General features: G+C 45.3%; 2 protein-coding genes across 5 annotated transcripts in view; one reads left to right on the forward strand and one right to left on the reverse strand.

Annotated features, from left to right (window-relative positions):
* Window positions 1-16778, forward strand: part of OPCML (opioid binding protein/cell adhesion molecule like) — a 581265-nt gene extending 564487 nt beyond the window's left edge. Inside the window, exon 7 of the mRNA XM_077756524.1 lies at window positions 16726-16778. Within this exon, the coding sequence (XP_077612650.1) occupies window positions 16726-16751 (26 nt within the window). The 3' untranslated portion in view covers window positions 16752-16778. The remainder of the gene's footprint in view (window positions 1-16725) is intronic.
* Window positions 1-18806, reverse strand: part of NTM (neurotrimin) — a 943759-nt gene that overhangs the window by 2284 nt on the left and 922669 nt on the right. The window contains exons 6-9 of one of the 4 annotated variants that reach the window (XM_077756517.1): window positions 17713-17833; window positions 13136-13287; window positions 9941-9976; window positions 4476-4508 (exon numbers count right to left, since the gene is read on the reverse strand). In XM_077756517.1, the coding sequence (XP_077612643.1) occupies window positions 4476-4508; window positions 9941-9976; window positions 13136-13287; window positions 17713-17833 (342 nt within the window). The remainder of the gene's footprint in view (window positions 1-4475; window positions 4509-9940; window positions 9977-13135; window positions 13288-17712; window positions 17834-18806) is intronic. The other 3 variants (XM_077756518.1, XM_077756519.1, XM_077756520.1) reach the window with 3 other exon arrangements.

Raw genomic sequence — 18806 nt, forward strand, 5'->3', positions numbered from 1 at the left:
GCTGCTGCATTAGACTCCGTGCCTCTTCTGTCAATCACTCAATCGCGGGGCTGGGCACTGGGCTTCTGCCTGGAGCACCTGGCCTCTTCCCTATCTAGACAAGGTAACAGCAGGCCTAACTCAAGTATCATGTGCCTGAAAGGCCAAAACCAGCTCGTTGCAAGTCTAAGTGGGATCAATGGCCTTCTGCTGTGAACATGGAAGTGAGGGAAGGCTTATGTAGACACTGGGATGCAGAGCCCACCACCATGCATGTCTGCGGGTGGGAGATGGATGGCACATTTCCCTGAGAAGCACAGCTCCACCTAGCCTGCAGGAGGTTACTCTTGGAGATGGGAACAAATGTTGGAGGCAAGAAAACTATGAGGTGCATGACGTTTCCCAGCAGTTTTCCTCTTGTTTGAAACATAAGCTCTCTGGCCAAGGATGCCCATAACAAATGGGGCCATGATTCATGAACAGTACACACAAGAGTGGAGGCCCAAATGAGTTAGGTACCTACTGCAGCAGAGTACCTTCTCAGGTTACACCCACTCTGGCATGCTTTGTTGCATTGAATTTAATGGAGGTATTTAAAGCTGCTATCCCAATAAGGCCATGTCCCTGCTGGGGTCAAGAAACAAAGTCAAAACTTGCTTGCCTGACTTGGATGCTAAGCATCAGAGGTACTTGCTAATGCAGGTCAGCATCAAACCAAGCTTTCTGATTTCATATGGGATGATTTCATCACATCCAAGAACACCTGACCTGGGACCACTGCCCTTATAATTTTATTTTTGAGAACTTTGGGATAAAACTCTGATTCTGGGTCAGTGGCTAAATAGATGGTCATGAATTTGAATGTATAAGGTCTTCCAATCTCTTGTATCTGTGATGTCTGGTTCCCAATATTCCCAAGGCAGGCAGTGCGAGCTCTCACGATAAGAAGCACAAAAGATAGGTATTCTGTTCTCCACTGGCTGGGAAGTGAACTCCTGGGCAACATAAAACTAAAGGCGTCTTCCATGGAATGTCTTTCTTCTCCCAGCTCATGGTGGGATACAGGTGACAAAGGAACATTCCTCTTACACTCCAGTGGCTTACACTTCAATTTCAGAAATGCTTATCGTTTACCAATGATCGCTAATTGGCTCTGTCTGGTAATATCTAACTACTATGCTTCTATGTAAACCACTACTAGGAATCCTTTTTTCATACTCAAATCACTGTGTTACCTCTATAGCATTCTTTGAAACCCCAGGAGAGAAGTCACTTCCCATGTCTTCTAGGGTGAGGTTGTATTTTCTTTCCAGTGAGGAAGCCAAGCTGCTCTGGGCCAGTCCAAGAGCCTTCACATCAAGACCTTTGCCCATCACTGTGGCTGACTCCAAACCGCAAACATTGTTTCTGAAGCCAGCGGGCCCGTAGGCCTTTGTGCAGCCAGGTTCCGAGTTTAAGCTGCGCAGTCCTCATGGCTGCATTCTATCTCCCCCTGTGTAATGCATGGTGATTCTAAGTGTGTTCTATGTGCCTGGCACACCATGCTCCTGGCCAGGCACACATCTGTTGGTGCACAGCTCTCTTTCTCTTGCATGTCGTTTGCTCTCCTGAACACTTACACACACACCTTTGCAGTCCACTCCTCCATTCACCCCAGCACACTCCCAGCCTCACTCCCAGCCCTGGCCCTGGCTTAGAAGACGTCCTACGGTAAAGAAAAAGGGAATAAATGCCAGGTCTCTGAATTTAGTGGCTCTGGGCTTCTCACTTGCATTCCCTTCCACCCAGCTATGGGGAGTCTCCAGGGAGAAAGTGGAGAATGAATGCCCCAAGCCAGGCAGACAGCCCAGCAGGAGCCTGGCTTCCTTACCATGTAAGAAAAGTCAGAAAACTGTGTTTGCAGCCAAGGCCTCTGCAGTGTTGCACGGGAGGGGCTGTGAGCAGGCAAACCATCCCCAAGACACCTCACAATGGCTGATGCCTCTGCAGGTGTGCTCTCTGGCACTGTGTTCTCTGCTTCACTGCTAAGCCCCTCAGAGTCCCTTTGTGGTTCTGCTGCCTGCTGGGAAGCACCACAGAGAGCCAGCAGAGAGGGGTCCTGACCTGTCATGTCAAAAAACTCTTACCTTAGAAGAAAGGAAAAGGCCACCAAGTGTGCCAGAGCCTCCTCCTCTTACCTGCATTGTTTCCCTGCCCAAGCACACAGGGCTTCTCTGCTCTTCTCCTGTCCCAGGCCCACAGGGGACTGTCACTCATTGTGTGGGGCCACATCCATCCCACCTCCTCCTCTTCCACATGCTTCTCCCCTCACCACCGCCCCCCACCTCCTCTTGGGCACGTCCAGGAAATCTGACCTGGACAAAACTGGTCACAAGAAGGAAACAGGGGTAGACTCTGGAGAAGCATCAAGGCGAAGGTATTCCTATCATCCTCCCAAAAAGGACAGCTGCGTCAACAACCCTCCAATTTCCATAGAGGTTCACAAACTGGGCCTTGCCACCTGTGGCCTTGATCCCTTCAGTTTATTCTTTATGCTAATTCCAGAGCAGTGTTTCTATGATTCCACATTCATCATGACACTAATCTATGTGATTCCTATAGCCTTTATAAAACTTCCCAACTGCTTGGTATAGCACTCCCTACATTTCAGTCTGCTTGCTATCTGCCTCCTTAGCCTTTTTTCATGACACGTGTCCTTTGTTTCTCTCTGTCCACCCCCCCCCCCCAATTCCCCACTCCATGCAACACAAGCATACAGGTACCACACATATTCATGCTCACGTAAGTGAGTGCGTGCGAACCACATTCTCTTTCCTTTCTATCCTCACATCCCTTCTGCCCCTATATCTGAGGTGCTCTCCATCCAAATCACTGCCACTCATTGTTCCAGGTTCTGTTCTAGTCCCTAATTGCCTCCTCCAGGCAGACTTCTTTGACTTGCGCCTGTTTTGCTTCCAAGTCACCAGTGTCAACATATATACCACCTGTGTTATAATTCTCTTTATTTGCCTAACATAGATTTCCTCCTCTGTGCTATAAAGCTCCTTAAAGTTAGGGTCTGTGTCTAACTGGGCCCATCGCCGGTATTTAACAAATGTTTGTTGAAAAAAAGAAGCAACCAGAACATTTTAATGCATACTGATGTGTTCATGTTTACTTCGTCTCTGTGTTTTCCTTTCTCTTAAAATTCTACTGAGAGAAAAAAAGCAAAAGGCTAACCAAACCAAACTAAAGCAAAAAACTCCCTACCTCCTTTTCTATCTCAATTTATCTCTTCCAAACGTTCTTTCCCTCTTTTTCTAACTATTTCCAATAAAAATTGCTGGAAGTTCCTGTGGTTGAGGGAAAGTATACACAGAAGTAAAACCATATTGAGTAGGATTTCAGGAAGAATTCTTGCAGTTTGAAAGGTGTCCCAGCCCCTTAAAAGCCCTCACGTATGAAATGATAATTATTCTCTTGTGCTTTCATATGTGGACACTTAGCCTCAGAGAGCTTAACTCCCTGGACTACTGTCTCCAAATACAATTTTTTTCTACCAACTTGGGGCTGCCACCTTGTGTAACTCACACATATTTCAAGAATGAAGAGAGGAGAGAACATGAGGCCATGGGGCCTGTCCCACCTCAGTACTGGGTAAGGTGGGACCCACACAGGCTTCCCCACTCATCGGCACGTGAAAGAACTCCATGAGATGAGAGTGTTTTGTCCAGGCAGGTGTGGATCACAGCATCCTGGAGCAAGGCCCTCTCAGACCCTGTACTGGCCAGAGCATCAACTCGGCCCATCAGCCTGGTAACATGGACCACACAGATGAGGCCTCTGTTCATCATCCAACCACACCTCCATTCTGCCTCAGATGCCTTTATTGCTTTTCTCTCATTAGAGAGCCGTGAAGGCCTAAAGAGACTAATCACCAGGACAGTTGGGGTCCCAGAGAACTGTGATGAGCGTCAATTTAACCATCAAAGACATCTAGTGGGAAGGAAAGCCTCAAATAAGACGCATTTTATTTGTAGCCAAGTGACTCACTGAAGAACCTCCCTTGCCTTCCAGTTTCCCCTCCCTCGCCCCCACTTCCCCTTCTAGCTTCAAGTTAGAAAGAGAGAAAGAGAGAACAGGGTAAGTAAAGGATAGCATGCAAGGCCAGGATCTAAGAAGATCATCGCATTAGAGCATCTGCGTGTGAGGAGAGGCCAGCCTGGAATGGAGCAGCCAGACATGGAGCTATTCTGGGCCCTGGCAGGTGCTCATTAGTGCTGCCAGCAAACAGCAGTTAGAGGTCTGCAAGTGGAAGCTACCCAAGGCGAATGGCATGTCCTTGGGGATAGGTTAATCTAGATTGGCACCGACATGGCCCAAGGTCAGGGAGGGCTCCCACTGGGCTGCTTGTGGGGTTAGCTCAGAAGAGAAGGCATCTTGGAAGAAGATGAAGAGTTCTGGATACCCATCCCCACCCAGGCAGCAAGAGGCTGCTTGGAAATAAATATACAAACCTTTCCAAGGGGTCAGAGCTGTAGTTTTCACTTCTAAAAGAAATTAAAAACAAGCCACTGTTAAGGTAGAAAGCAGTCAGAGTCACTTGCTTTGTCCTTTGATGGTTCTGGAGAAAAGCTGGTTCTCCCAGCCTAGGGCCTTTCCAGCTATTCTGCACTTGCCTCTTGTTATCTTGACCACAGCCTGGCTCTAGTATGTGCACCTCTCTAGTTTGCTGGGAAGTCAGTTGCCATAAGGTTGAGTGGGGGGATGGGGAAAAATATGAATGATGGTTAGATTGGATCATTAATCCAGAAAGAGCCAACACATCCATCTTATCTTAGCAGGAAGCTTGGTACAGGTTGGAGCCTGAGGCCCCAAGCCAATAAATACTTCTTTGTACAATTTTCTTTCTTTGGCCACTGGACTATCCCCTAATTAGTTAAAGTCTGTAGGCCTCAAGTATAAAACTGGCTGATACAAATGGATTATACCCCAGCCATCTGAATGTAGGTGCCCATGGTATATTTGAGATGTAAAACTTTGGCACTTATCGGACCATTTTACAAAAACTGTGCCAGAGGAGCCCAGACAATACCAGACTTCCCTTGGTGAGTCAGACTATAGCAAGCTGGTCCAGAGGGGCAACCTCAGGCAATGAGACTCATACCTATGCTGCTACACTTAGCTACACTTGCTAAGTAAGACCTGCCTGTGGAAATTTACTGGGATGCCAGCTCTTCTTTGATGATTAGAGCACAAAAGACCCACATTTCACCAACTTCAAGCCTTCAGAACAATCCACAGAGACTTTCCTGCTAATAGCAGATGTCCCAAGTGGTCAGAAAGTGGTCCAATCTCTAATAGTTTACTTCCTTCTTTAACCAGGTGTCTGCAATTGTTCAATCTGGATGTAAAGAGGATGGAAAATCCTTTCACAGTGTGTATATAGATCAGTGATTTACACTTTAAATATCTCATAATTTTATTTGTCAGTTATACCTCAATAAAGCTGACAACAAAAAAATCATTAAATTCTTTGCATCAAAGTGATACCACTCTCTGTGCAATGGTCCTTGCATATAGAAGGAAAGGCAACCTGGATATAACTCAACCTAAACTCAACTAAAACATTTGACCAAAATCTGATGAAAAGATATGTATGCATTTAATCTATCTATTCTTTAAGGGTACCTGAGATATGATATCCCTCTTGAACTAAGTGGACATTAGCAACCCTGGGAAGTCACTCTGAAAAAGTATAAGGGGTGATCCATGATCAGAGATCAAAGGTGTGATTCACAGAAGATCTGATGTGACATCAAGATGCTAAAGAAAAGCCAGGAGTACTGGTGCCGTGTTGTCTGTGCATTTAGCAAGGACAGTCCTTGGAGTGATTGTTGGGGCCTAGAGACCCACCCCAAAGCCAAGGTGGAGCTACTTTCTCAAAGTGTCTCACTCAGGTACCGCTGACTAGAGTCCCTCTGTACCAAGAAGGATGACTAGCAGGATGGAGGATGAAGAAGAATTCATGGAGGGAAAAAGTAGTAATAGGCTTGTGCCCCTAAACCCAAAGGAAGCAGTACAGATGTAGGGTACATTTAAGGAAGGGCAGCCATAGACTTATGTGGTGCTGGTTTAGACTCTGCTGGAGGAAGGACACAGGGAAGGGTTCTACTTGGTAGTCTGGCTTGCCAGAATATCAGACAAATGAACTAAAAGTCTAAGTTTCCACAGGGCTCTAGATACCAGCTGTGATTTCCTGTAAGGTAAAGGCATCTGCAGACAACTTCAGCTTAATTGTTACCATTCCGCTACTCTTTCCCCTAAACCTCCAACACACACTACTTGAATGAAGGTCAATGCTTTTCAGTGTCCACCCTGATATAGGACTATTTGACACTCATCCTTTACCTTAGCCAGAATGTATCTTTTAGGTTTCCAGGAAGCTTATGTTTCAAATAGTCTAGTTAACTAGAGTGTCCTTCTGTCTACCTTACATCTCACCACAGTGAGGGGGGCGATGTTGCCAAGATATTGTCTGTATTCATCCTGATGCTGTACTCCATCCCAGTCCAAGAAGAGATGCAGAAATGCTAGCATGCTTTCTAGATCATGCTTGACATGTTATCACTATTTTGCTGGTTTGAAGAAGTGCGAGGCTTGCTTGAGCTTCCAGCCTGAGTACTAGCCCCCCATAACCTCATGTTTTTTAGTTTATTCGGGGCTATCAAGAAAACAAACGATCTCTGGAAATCCAAACATGTATTTTCCTTGCCAAGAACTTAATTGAAACTGGTGATCTTTTGGTTGACATATTAATGAGAAGCCAGGTAGAACTGGATAAACTATTCAAAAGAAATAAAGCCTAAAAGAAAGTGAAAGAAAGAAAGAAAGAAAGAAGGAAAGAAGGAAAGAAAGAAAGAAAGAAAGAAAGAAAGAAAGAAAGAAAGAAAGAAAGAAAGAAAGAACTGCTCCCGTCCAGACTCCAAGTCAGTATCTCTAGTCAATCCATAATGTGATCTTTTTTGCCACCAAAACCAATGCTGGTAGCTAAATCTAAGTACCTAAGTAAGCACTGGACTTTTGTCTGATTCTAGTGTGCAGAGGAGAGCTGGTTACATGTCAGAATGGATATATTCACCTTCCAGGAAGAGGATGAGACAATGTTTTTTTATATCTTCAGTATTTAGACATACATGCCACAGAAATGCTCACTGCTGGATGTCTGGGCCTAATTAACTACCTTTAATCCTCTGCAGGGAAAAGCTGGTCATCTTTCCTACAGTAATTTTTTTTTTTCCCGTTCTGATACACAGAGTTTACTAACTCCCCCATTCTTTAATAAGTTGGTTTGACGGTCACTGTGCGGTTCAGAGGCATTAATCAGCCAACCTTTCCCAGCCCACTGATACCATCAAATCTGACTTCATGCCTAGGAGATAAAAGACAAAGGACAGTGGATGGGAAATGAACAGCTACCAAGACGCTGAGTTTGCAGTGTGGGCTCCAGCACACTTGCCGGGGAGGGACTCAGTGAGGGATTGTGGTGCATTCCCAAGGCCTTATTTATCATGGCAGGAGGCCTGCACCACCAAATATTAATACGAGAGGGTGACATGCAATCTGTTTTGTTTGCAAAAGGGGAGCAGAGAAATACTTCAAGGGTGGCAGAAAATGCTGAGGAGGAATGAAAGTCTCTTATCAGAATCTCTCTAGTCCATCCAGATATTGAGTAACAAAATAGCTTAGAACTTCTCTTAAAGCCAAGTGTACCCTGTCCGTGGAAATCCATGAATTTGTATAAATCTTGCTTGGTATTTCTGAGATAAGATGAGCATAACTTAGGGGTATTCCCTGAGAAAATAGGTAGCTCTCTACTCTATCAGAGACTAGCAAAGGAGGAGAGAAAAAGAAAAGAAAAAAAGAACAGAGATGAAGGGGAGAAATGCCCTAGGCGCAAGGTCTGTTTTCTTTAAGATATTCTTTAAGTTGTACAAAAGAATCCAATAGCTATACTGAAGACCACACTAATCCAAATCTTGGAACGTTCCAGACGTCTACAATCTACAACTTCTGGCAATGACCCATTGCCATGTACTCAACAAGAGGGATGTGGCATTGATAGCAGGCTGAGAATCTGAGTACAGACTTGGCATACATATCCTTTTACCCAAATTCATTGTTGCAGCAGGGAGGGGTGAAGCAGGACAGCTTTGTCTCAGCAGGTGGAGCCTGGTTATAAAGTGTCCTGCTCCTGTGCCAGCGTGCGACAGCCAGAAGTGATTGGTTTGTTTCTGGTCTGTTTTGTTATCATTGGCTCTGGTGTGGGACAGTGCCCCTTCTATCAGTTGAGTATACCTACAGGTAAACACTAACTCCTTAGTAACCACCACCTATTTTAAGAGCTCCTATCCCCTCTGAAAATAAAGAGCTAAGTGATCAGAGTGAGTTTGGTCACTTCTAAAAGCACATCTTGTAGCACTATCCGTCTTCACTCCAGACCTTTATGCCTCCTTCCTTTCTTATTTATGGCGAGCTACTTTCTTAATGCTCCGGATTTGAGATCTGTGGATCTCCCCATGCTGGCGTTTAATAAACATAAGTTGAATCATAAATTGGACCTGAATTCTTCCACTGACTTCACTTTTTACTTTCTATTTCTTTGTTTCGTTTTCCTGTTAGTGGTGCCTCACCATGGCACTCTACATCACTAAGCTGAAGAATGCAGCCCTGATTCTTCTGGTTAATAACAGTATTTTTCCTCCTCTATCAAACAGCTTTCCTTGTAATCTATCTCCTTTCATATCCTTTCCCACTTTGGAAGTCTACTGCAAGATAGGACATCTTGCACCGCCAAATGGGAAGGAATTCAGGGGATGGGTGTGGGAGAAAGGTCAGGGACGGGGGTCGAAGATGGGCAAAGCCTCACAGCTGCCTTCCTGCTGGGCTACCCTATGGTCAGCACTGTCGTTAGGAGGAGAACAGCAGCACACTCCGCATGGATTTCACTGCACCTCTCGGCCAGGCTCACTGCTGCCCCAATTTTCAGTCACAGTCTTAGAGAACCACTTCTGCTAGGTTAGGGGACCCTGGTGAGTCAGTTATACTGGTAGGCCTTTGAGAAGATTGGAAAGGCTGTGCAAACGGAAGCAAGAGATGAAGGATTTGTATAGGAGGAAGGGCTTGAGGTGAAATAGGATGTAACTGGGCTGGAGAGAAGAGCTTGAATGACTTAATGAACCCCTATGACGTTACACTGAGGGAAACTCTTGTCTTTCAGTATGCATCTGGGGATTGGGCTGTGAATGATTCAAAATGCACCTGGCAGTTTTCAAAGCCTTTTTAGTATGCGTTTTCATCTGACTGTTGGAAAAACTCTAAGGTAGATAAGGCAGATCAATTCTATTTTATAGAAGGGGAAATGGGAGTCTCAATAATGTTTAGTGACTTGCTCAAGAGCACAGAATTACTAAATCTCAGGCTCTGAACTAGATCCCAAAGGCATCCCACTCCTGGGCACTGCTTATTGATTATCATGTGCGTTGTACCCTGCCTACCTTCCTTTCCTGGCGAACCTCGCTTTGAACCAGCTGATGCATTTTAGGGAATATCTAAACCATCGTGTACATGGTGTTTGCTTCACTGATAGGACTCTTGCTATGAAAACCGCTCAGTGGGCTGGAATGTCTTCCTACTGGTTCAGACTCATGCCTCTCTACCTTTGGCCTGCACACAGATCTCTGGGATTTGAGAAACTAACAGTGTTTCTTTTCTCTCTCCTGGCCCTTCTGGAGAAGTGAGGGCAAGGTGTGAGCAGAGAAGGGGCACTTTCTGTGGAAGCTCCTTCAGCTCCAGTGATCTCCTTAGCTTCCCCTGGCACCCTCTAAGCAACTCCACTGACAGGTAATATAGGGTGGGGAGGAGGGGGGGCTTTGGGAGAAGAGGGAGGGAATAAAAACCATAAAGCAAGGGGGATACTGACCTTGCAACAAAGTTGAGCTTGTAGGCTCATTTAGTTCTAAATCAGGTGAGGGACGTACAGGAGAGAAAAATGAAAACAAACACATATATTATATACAGTAGCTATATATTTGTCATATATAGTTTGTATACTGCTTCTCACACACATTTCTGGAGGGATGGATAAATAAAGGAAGACACAAAAACCAAAGGTGGACAAGATGCAGCATGAGAAACACTAAGGTGCCTTATGCTTCCATCCTAGGATGCCATGGTTGGAAAGTGAGGGAGCTGGCTGCTCACATATTTACGGTGCCGTGCTGAGCTGGGGGGCTGACATGGTAGAAAAGGACCAAAGTTCCTTCCCAGATGAGGTTTCTGCCCCACACCTTACCCCCATTGCCTGCCTTCAGGAGACCACATTGAGGAATTCCTGGCCCCACGGCACCATACCAGGAACAAGAATCACGGTGATTCCTGCTATCCTTGCAATTTTAGGGAGCAGGAGCATGACCTTATGGGTTCATGATAAGAAGGACCACCACCCTGCTCCATTTGGCTTATGTGTCCCAGAAGATGTGGCCACAGTGGGACCTCCTAGCACGGCATCCCTCACTTTTCAACGTTCGGGTCACATGATGTGCAAATGTGCAGGTTGTGCAAAAGTCAGTGGCAAAATGGTGATAATGTAGCTGGCTTTCTGTGATGCTATAGGAGAATGGACTGCATCACAAAGTTCGTATATTTGCATAACACAAATGCTGCTTTCCCGTCATCTTAGTCTGCTTGATGGATCTGGGCTGAGGGTCTGCTGACAATGGGAGATGACACAGAAACTTCTCCTATGTCAGTATTTGTCAAAAGGACTTATTGATAATGGGCGTCCATCAGGAGTTTGGGGGTTGCAATGTCTAGACTAGCCTCAGTGAGAGCTGACGGGGTGAAAACACCCACTGTGCACACTAATGTCATTTTACTAGTTCCATGGAACTGTTAGCCATGGAGCATTTCTGTGATGGGCTCCTCACAAATTGTCTCCCAGCTGAGGCTTAAAAATTGCTTTCTGTTAGATTAAATTTGGAAAATGCTCCATGCTTTTTCTCCCTTTTAGAGATTTAGCACATAAAGAAAAGCTCTGAGATCTCTGCATTAAAGAACATCCCCGCCTGCACCCCATTCATCTAGGTTGACCCAGTCTTTCTAAACTTATCTGAACACATACTTTCACTTTTTCATGTAGTTTTTTAGAGAACCCTGGACTCCAGAGGGCTGGCAATTGGAGGAATGTCCCAATGACACACAGGGCAGATGCAGACAGACTGATGGAGGGGAGGCAGAGGTTCTAACTGCCACACCAGGGGTCTGCTAAGAAGAACAGATTTATGGCACATGCTTCACTGCATTCCTTGTCACAAACTCCAGTTATTTCACTCTTCAAGTCTGTGCCTTCTCCCTGTTCTCATCTTCAGATGGCTTAAGGGAAAGAGGCCAGGGAATTAGACAGTAGTGATAAAGCCAATTGCAACACCATGTCATGCATCCAAATCAGAAGAGCAAGGAGGTCAGAGGAAGAGGAAGATTGTTCACAGGAATGAGGGGCGCTATGGTTGTGGGGGGCAGGACTGGGGAAGGGTGGGAGGCACAGCTAGGAGAGACTCAGATTTGCAAGGCCAGGGAAGGAGGGGTCCGTTCCTTTATAATCCTGGCCTTTCTGTTCATGCAGACAGACACCTGCCAGAAAGCCAAAAAGGCCTGACAAATGTGAGGGGCAATTATGACTATCCCTGTGTGAGAGATGTCAGACAGATCCATCATTCTAATCACATCTCTGCCCATTCTGAGCTACCAGCTCTGGGATCAAGGGCAGCCTTCTCCTTCCCAACCCCCTTTAGATCAAGCTGGGCTTTGTTTTAAGTGCGGGATAGAAGCAGAGGCCAAATGTGATTTGGAAGCAGAGATGGGACAATGGAGCAGCACAGGAGGGTTACTTGGGGAAGGCAGGATACATTGGGCCATGGAGGGGATGTGGTAGGGCCTGGGGGGTGAGGGTGAGGTACTTGAAGCTTGAAGGATTACCTGGGGGTTCTCAGAATAAAAGGAATTTATGTTCTTGCCAATTATCTGCTAATTTCCTCACTTTCCCTCCCCATCACATTCAAGAGTGCTTGCTACTGAGGGGTACTAGGGAAATGGATTTGAAAAGTTCCAAGCTACCTGAGCTTGTGGGGATACGAAGGGATCTTCCCCAAAAGTAACCGGATATTAACCATGTGGCCTGTAGTGAGAATCTGCATCTACCAAGGGATGAAAGCCATCCCCGGATGCCTGGAGTCCTGGCTGATGACACAGACCTACACATCCAGGCTCACTTGTCTGTAGTTGTTTGAGACATCGCACGTCCACAAGGGAGCTTGTTTGCTTTCTTCAGTTGCTTCCAGCACCAGTATAGTTGCCAGATAGGTATTGAAAGCATAGCAATTTGCTGTGTGTGTATTATCCTCCCGCAATAAATAGCTGTTTAATGAATTAATGCATGGATGACTATGTGGCTTCTGTCAGGATGGTGGCTTGGTTGGACAAATATATCTCAATCCAGTCAGACAATACTGTTCGACACAAATGAAGAGCTAGGGAAATCCCCCATTTTCTATGTTAATTCTCCCTCTGAAGCTAATATTATTCAGGATCCCAAGCTCTATGATTCCACTTGTATAAACAGAATCCAGTTTCTCCTATGTCCCAACAGCCAGGAAAAGGTTCAGCAATGGTAATATTTTACAGTACTCTAGCGAACAAAGTATGGACATAGTACACGTTCCTCTCCGGGGGCTTTGCCATCAACCCAGTTGGAACCCCACTACCTCAGTCATCTGAGATCTTAAAGAGAAAAAAATTAAATGCCACTTCAGCATCCCAACATCCTTTATTCCCACTTCAGGGTTTTGCCCATTTCAGATGAAATGTGAACATTCTTTCTCATTTTCCTCTGCTACTTGTATCCATTTCTGTCCATGCAGTCGTTTCTCTCTCTCTCTCTCTCTCTCTCTCTCTCTCTCTCACTCACTCACTCTCCCTCCTCTCTCTTCTCCATTCACCCCTGCCCAGCTTCTCCTGATTGCCTTCCACTCGCCATCCCACCCCGGCTGTTTCTTCCAATTCCCCCTGTGCCATGCGACCCTTTCCTGCTCCCACTGCCCAGCTCAGGGCTCGGTCTTACCAAATAGTGTGATGCTGGCATTGGTATGGCCCAACTTATTGGAGGCCACACAGGTGTAGTTCCCATAGTCATGTTCAGACACATTGAAGAAGATGAGTTTTGAGAGAAAAGGTCTGTTTTCCACTTTGACCCCCTTCTTTCCCTCAACCAGTCTGAGACAAACGAGAGAGACAAAAAAGGAGAAAAAAGGAGATGGTTATATTTTCTCATAGGAGAAAGACAGACTCTGGAATTAATGATCTTCTTATTGTCCCCTTTCTGACATTAGGAGGACTGTTTCCCCCCACTCACCTATGTAAGTTAACACACACTGATGCGAATAATTGTATTTCTCTATTTTTATGCATGTGCCTGAACACTCTCTTGGTACTACCCAGATATTCACCAAGTTCTCTGAAGGCAGGAGCCCTCAGCAACTCTAATGTGCCAGCTGTGAGACATTCAGACAATATCATTCACTAGATAGGTGCTTCAAAGTGTGAACTGTTGATGATGGTGTTAATGAAGATGATGATGATGGCAACCATAAAAATTAAAAAAAAATAAAAAAAAAAACGAAAACCTCAGTTTTCAAAGAGAAGAACCTGGGGAGTTTGAAAAACACAACATGTTTTCAAGCACCTGGGTAATAAATGTTCTCTTATGTGCTTGGGGCATTCTATAGATAATACCTTATTTTTGGTTACAAGAATCAGGGATAATTTTCAAGCAGGGTAATGGGAAGGGCTGGAGAGATGTGTTCTGCCCAGAGTATTATAGCAACTCAGTCTGAGAAGGATTGTGGATTCCTAAGAATATGACCCTATCGACTGGGCAGTCTCCCCAAGCACTCCTTGATGGCAGTCCAATATGTCACAAGGGCTCCCACTGAGAATTACTACTACTAAAGAAAGGCCACGGAGAGTTAGTGGGGAAAACAGATACACCTTCTAGAACCATGGACACCACCACTGGGCAGATGGTGAGGATAAGGGGAATAGTTCGCAGGGGTCGGTGGGGTCATATCCTCCATCTCAGGACACTGTTGGCAAAAATCCCTACTACCAATGCACTATCGACATGGAAATGACAAGACCAGCTCTCTTCCTTTTTAAAATTTTTGAATGTCCTATTTCAGAGAATGGGCTACAAGCCAACCTTTTACTTTCCCTGAAATAAATTTGTCTTCCTTGCCCAGAAGCTGAGTCTATGCTATGGGACAGATAAAAGCTAACGGGGGGAAATCCTGAATGGGGGATCTCAGAGAACACAGGTTCGGGCCTGGCTGGGGCAGGATGTGTAGGAAGAAGTGTCAGGGTAGACACATATTGGAACGGGCACAGGGGAGAGGAATTGGGGCAAATGGCTGGTTTCGGAGCCATCAAACTGAGAAAGACAATATTCAAGGCAGAATAGGAAGGGAGTCCCAGCAGGACAATGATGAGAAAGTGCTCCATAAACTAAAAAATGTTATTCAATATATGACATTTCTGTGGAGTTAGACATCACATCGAGAACTCCTGCCTGTCCCCGGGTCCCAGCGTGTTTTTGGTATAGAGAACAGCTGCTTTGTCATCCTCTGAGGGCGCTGTTTCCATAGGACGATTCTCTCCACCACCCTAACCATGATCAGAAGAGAAAGCTAGGTTCTGACTTCAGTTCTCATGCCACATCTGTCTCCAAGGAAGTCAGTTTGCATGGAGGAACTTGCTTGCTTTTCATTATGTAGATTTTCCTTTGGGAGTCTTCCTCATAAGCTAGGGGCAGTGAACTGGCCTGAGTCCATGGACTTCATTAAAACGTGAGCACTGGAGGAACAGAATGAGGCATCCGGCTGTGCTGCCGGACGCCACTGTTGTATTTACAGCTTGTTATGTAGATATTGATCCTCTAGGGGGTGCTGTCCAAAGAAGGCTCTACAGCCACCCCCCCGGGAGGTTTTCGAAGAGCCCGTCAAGTGTATTGATCCCATTTGCCATTTTGACGCCCTTCCTGGGCTGGGGAGGAAGCCTTCACATCAGAACCAAGCTGTGAATTAGATTTCAGCTCTGCAGTGGGTAAGAGACACTTACCCGAAGCAGGTTCCTGCTTGACAGCTCTGAAATGTCTTTCGCTAAAAGCAAGGTGGGGTGGAGAGCAGTACTTTGCAGCACTTTGCAGCTTCTAGGATGACAGACTTGCCTTTTCTCTGTGTGGTCACACTTTTCCCCATCCATACTGCTCCCAGGTTTTGTTTTTCTTTTCGTGAACCTGAGGCTTTTCACTGGCTCATGCCCACATGGATGGGTGGCTCTTAGTATTTACAGCATCCTGTTTCCTCTCCCTTTCACTGATGATACATGCAGCTGCATGCACTAGAGTAGTGCTAGTATGTGGACAAAGAGACTTCTCCTCTAACTGTTGAGAAGACTGCCTTTCCCCATCATATCGACTCCTTTAATTTGCCTCAGAAGTCCACTCCTGTCACTGGGAATGGAGCTAGGGTACAGCTGTTGTTTCCCCAGGGAGACCCGACTGGAGGAGGTTGCCTTAGTGGTACAGGAAGGACTGGCATTGACATGGACCTCAGACCCAGAGATGTTCATGCTGAGCTGGGTGTCAGGATGACAGACAACTCCACTTAGTAGGACAACATTGGAAAAACACAAATGAGGAGCCCATGGAAAACTGACCAGAATCAGTTAAAGGGGAGAAAGGAGCCCCCACGAGAAGAGCTTGGACAGAAGTGGAATCAAGGCTGCCTGAGCCAGGATTTTCTGAAGTCCCTCTCATGACATAATCGGCCTTTCTCCTCCTGGGTCAATAACGCATAGAAAGCAGTACCTCCTGTGACATAGTGTGCAAAGCAGGGTTCTCTTTTCCTTTTTTCTCACCATTGGCCGTTTTTGCCTATGGTCTGCTCTATTTTCCTCCATATATTATAAGATCTTGCTTTCCCCTATGGTTTTTGTTTAATGTTTATTTATTTTTGAGAGAGCCCAAGTGGGAAAGGGGCAGAGAAAGAGAGAGAGGCAGAAACAGAACCTGAAACAGCCTCCAGACTCCAAGCTGTCAGCACAGAGCCTAATGCAGGGCTCAAAGCCACGAACCATGAGATCATGACCTGAACTGAAATCTTGGACTCTTAACTGACTGAGCCACCCAGGTGCCCCTCTCCTACATTTTTTTATTGTATTTTTCTCCCATAAAGAATCTAAAAAAGATGCATCTGATTAGTTTGTGGCAAGATATGGACAACTGAAGGTTCAGGAACTACCCAATCAGCTCCATGTATTTTTTTTTTTTTCTGATACTAACATTCATATAGAAAGGGTTAGGGAAAACGAAGGGGGCTTGCAACAAAGCTATTTTGGGGAAAATGCTACTCCCTTGTGCCTGATTCTGTATTCTTAGAAGAACGGGGGAGCCAGCTATTTCTTCTTATCTCTTCACGTGTTTGTTTTTCCTCTTTCTGCCTCAGTTCTTTCATCTATAAAATGGGTTGGATGAATATGATACACCTTGCTAAGAAGCTGTCAGGCTTTGTCCTTAAAAATGGAAAAGCACCGCTTCTCATGTGGAAGGGTTATGATAAGACCCAATGAACGTTATGACTATGTGATGTGTTTCAGAGACTTGGAGAGCTTTTGGTGTCTGACTGACCTCCTAAAGAAACGCTAAAGATGTGCCGACTAGCATGGGCAACACCTGGGTCACCCCCGGCCTGGAACTGCTCAGTGTTCTCCTTCTCACAATTACTGTCTTTGCTGTTTGCCTTCCCAGCTTTTCAGCCTCTGTAAAGACTTCCTTCTCCACCCCATATACACCTTGGACTTTTTTTGCATCATCCCCTCCCCAATTTTTATTAAAGTGTTTTGCTCATGGACAGCTCTTGCACATTTATTTGTTGTTCATCCACCTTAAAATAGCTCTTTGATAACAGTAATTGTCACGTTGCCTGGCTGTTCTGAGCTGCTGAACCCTGTGCTAACTTGCCATTTGATAACTCCTCACAATGACAATCTTCACTGAATCACAGCAAAAATCACAACAATGGCTGCAACAATGGGAGGGAAAGGAATGGTCCCCTTTCTTTTCTTTTACCTTGAAAGAACAACCTGGGCACAAAGGGAGGGCTAAATCGGGTCATGGACTCGTCTATACCCCAGCACGGATGGCGTCTGGAACTGAACTGGAAGAGACCTGCTAACTTCTTGGCCACTCCCAGAGCCCTGTGAACATTCCAGGCTTCTTAATGCAAGCCTGAGGATGTGTTAAAAATAGATTCAGGCAGAACGCATTATTTTCTTGCCCTATTTTTAAAAAAAGGAAGAAATTCACAGGCCTTGCAAGGCTTCTGGTGGCCTTTCTTTGAGATTTTGCTTTCCTAAAAAAATGTTTCTTTCAGGCCAGTTGATTGGCGAGTGCTAATGTATGGAAACATTAAAAAACCTAGCTGAAAATCTTTAATATTCAGAATATTCACCACCCCCACCCTTGATAGCTAGCTGGAACTAGAAGAAGTTTTTTCAGAGATTCATTTGTAACAATATGGAGTCGGGAATCTGGAAAAACCTTCGTCCCCTAGGGGGCAGGTAGGGGAGGGAGGAGGTCCTTACCGTTTGTCATCCTTGTACCACTGGAATTCTGCTGAAGGAACCGCTGAGGCCTCACACTGAAGTGTCCCCTTCTGTCCCACGGGGACACCTGTCCCCTTAGCTTCTGAAATGTACGGCGGATCTGCAGAGAGAAGACATCCAAGAGCATTCTACAATGCATCCTAAAATGAGGCAGACCGCCTCATTCACTGACTTTGTTTTCTCTTCCTTGCTCTACCTCTGCTTGCTTGAGCTGACAAATTGATACACAAATTGAGCCCGAGAGTGAAACCACTCAATGCCTTGCTAAGGAAAAGCGTGTCTTCCTAGCATGTATTGCTTCTTCTTTCCTCTGTGCAGAGGTGGAATGCCCAGGTATTCAGGCATATATCCTGTTTAAACTTTTTAACTTTCATAGGAGAATGGGAGCCCATCAACCCTACACTCCTTTAATCAGCCTTATAGAATTTCTGCACACCGGGTTCTTGCCAGAGTATATAACCTCGAAATATTCAAGTCCCATCAAAAGCTCAGTTGCAAGAAATAATATTCATGGAGAAATGCCTGAAGGGTAGACAGATCAGTCATTCTTCCAGGTATTCTAAAATGGATCCCTGAATCAAGCCAGACCAAACTAGACCTATAAACTTGGCCTGTGTTCATTTGAAGTCTTTACCTAACTACCCTTGGCAATTCCAACAGTTTGCATTGAAGTGCATTATGAAAAACAGGCATAATAAACTTGGCATTCTATTTATTGCAGAAATATCGTGTGTGATGTTGTTGACTATATCTCAACGTGATCTATTTGTGGAGACACTAAAGAGAAATTTCTCTTGGGTCTCAGTCCCAGGAAAAGCAGTGTTTCTCCCAGGCAACTGGTTTGCTTTCATCTTATGGACATAAACCTTAAAGCAGATTATGTTTCCCCTCTTTGATTTCACACCTCAAAGCCAAATTCTGCACCTGCATCTACCCACCTTGTGGTATATAATTTCTTTACTGATGTACCCTTTATTTTCCTAAATTGATTTTGCCTTTGCTCACATCCCCTTACTCTTCAGGTTAATTTTTATTAACTGCAAGTCATTTTAAGTCCCTTTAAAAATTGATGG

Source organism: Crocuta crocuta, unplaced genomic scaffold (assembly GCF_008692635.1).
Source record: "Crocuta crocuta isolate KB4526 unplaced genomic scaffold, BGI_CrCroc_1.0 scaffold172, whole genome shotgun sequence".
Taxonomy (NCBI): Eukaryota; Metazoa; Chordata; class Mammalia; order Carnivora; family Hyaenidae; genus Crocuta; species Crocuta crocuta.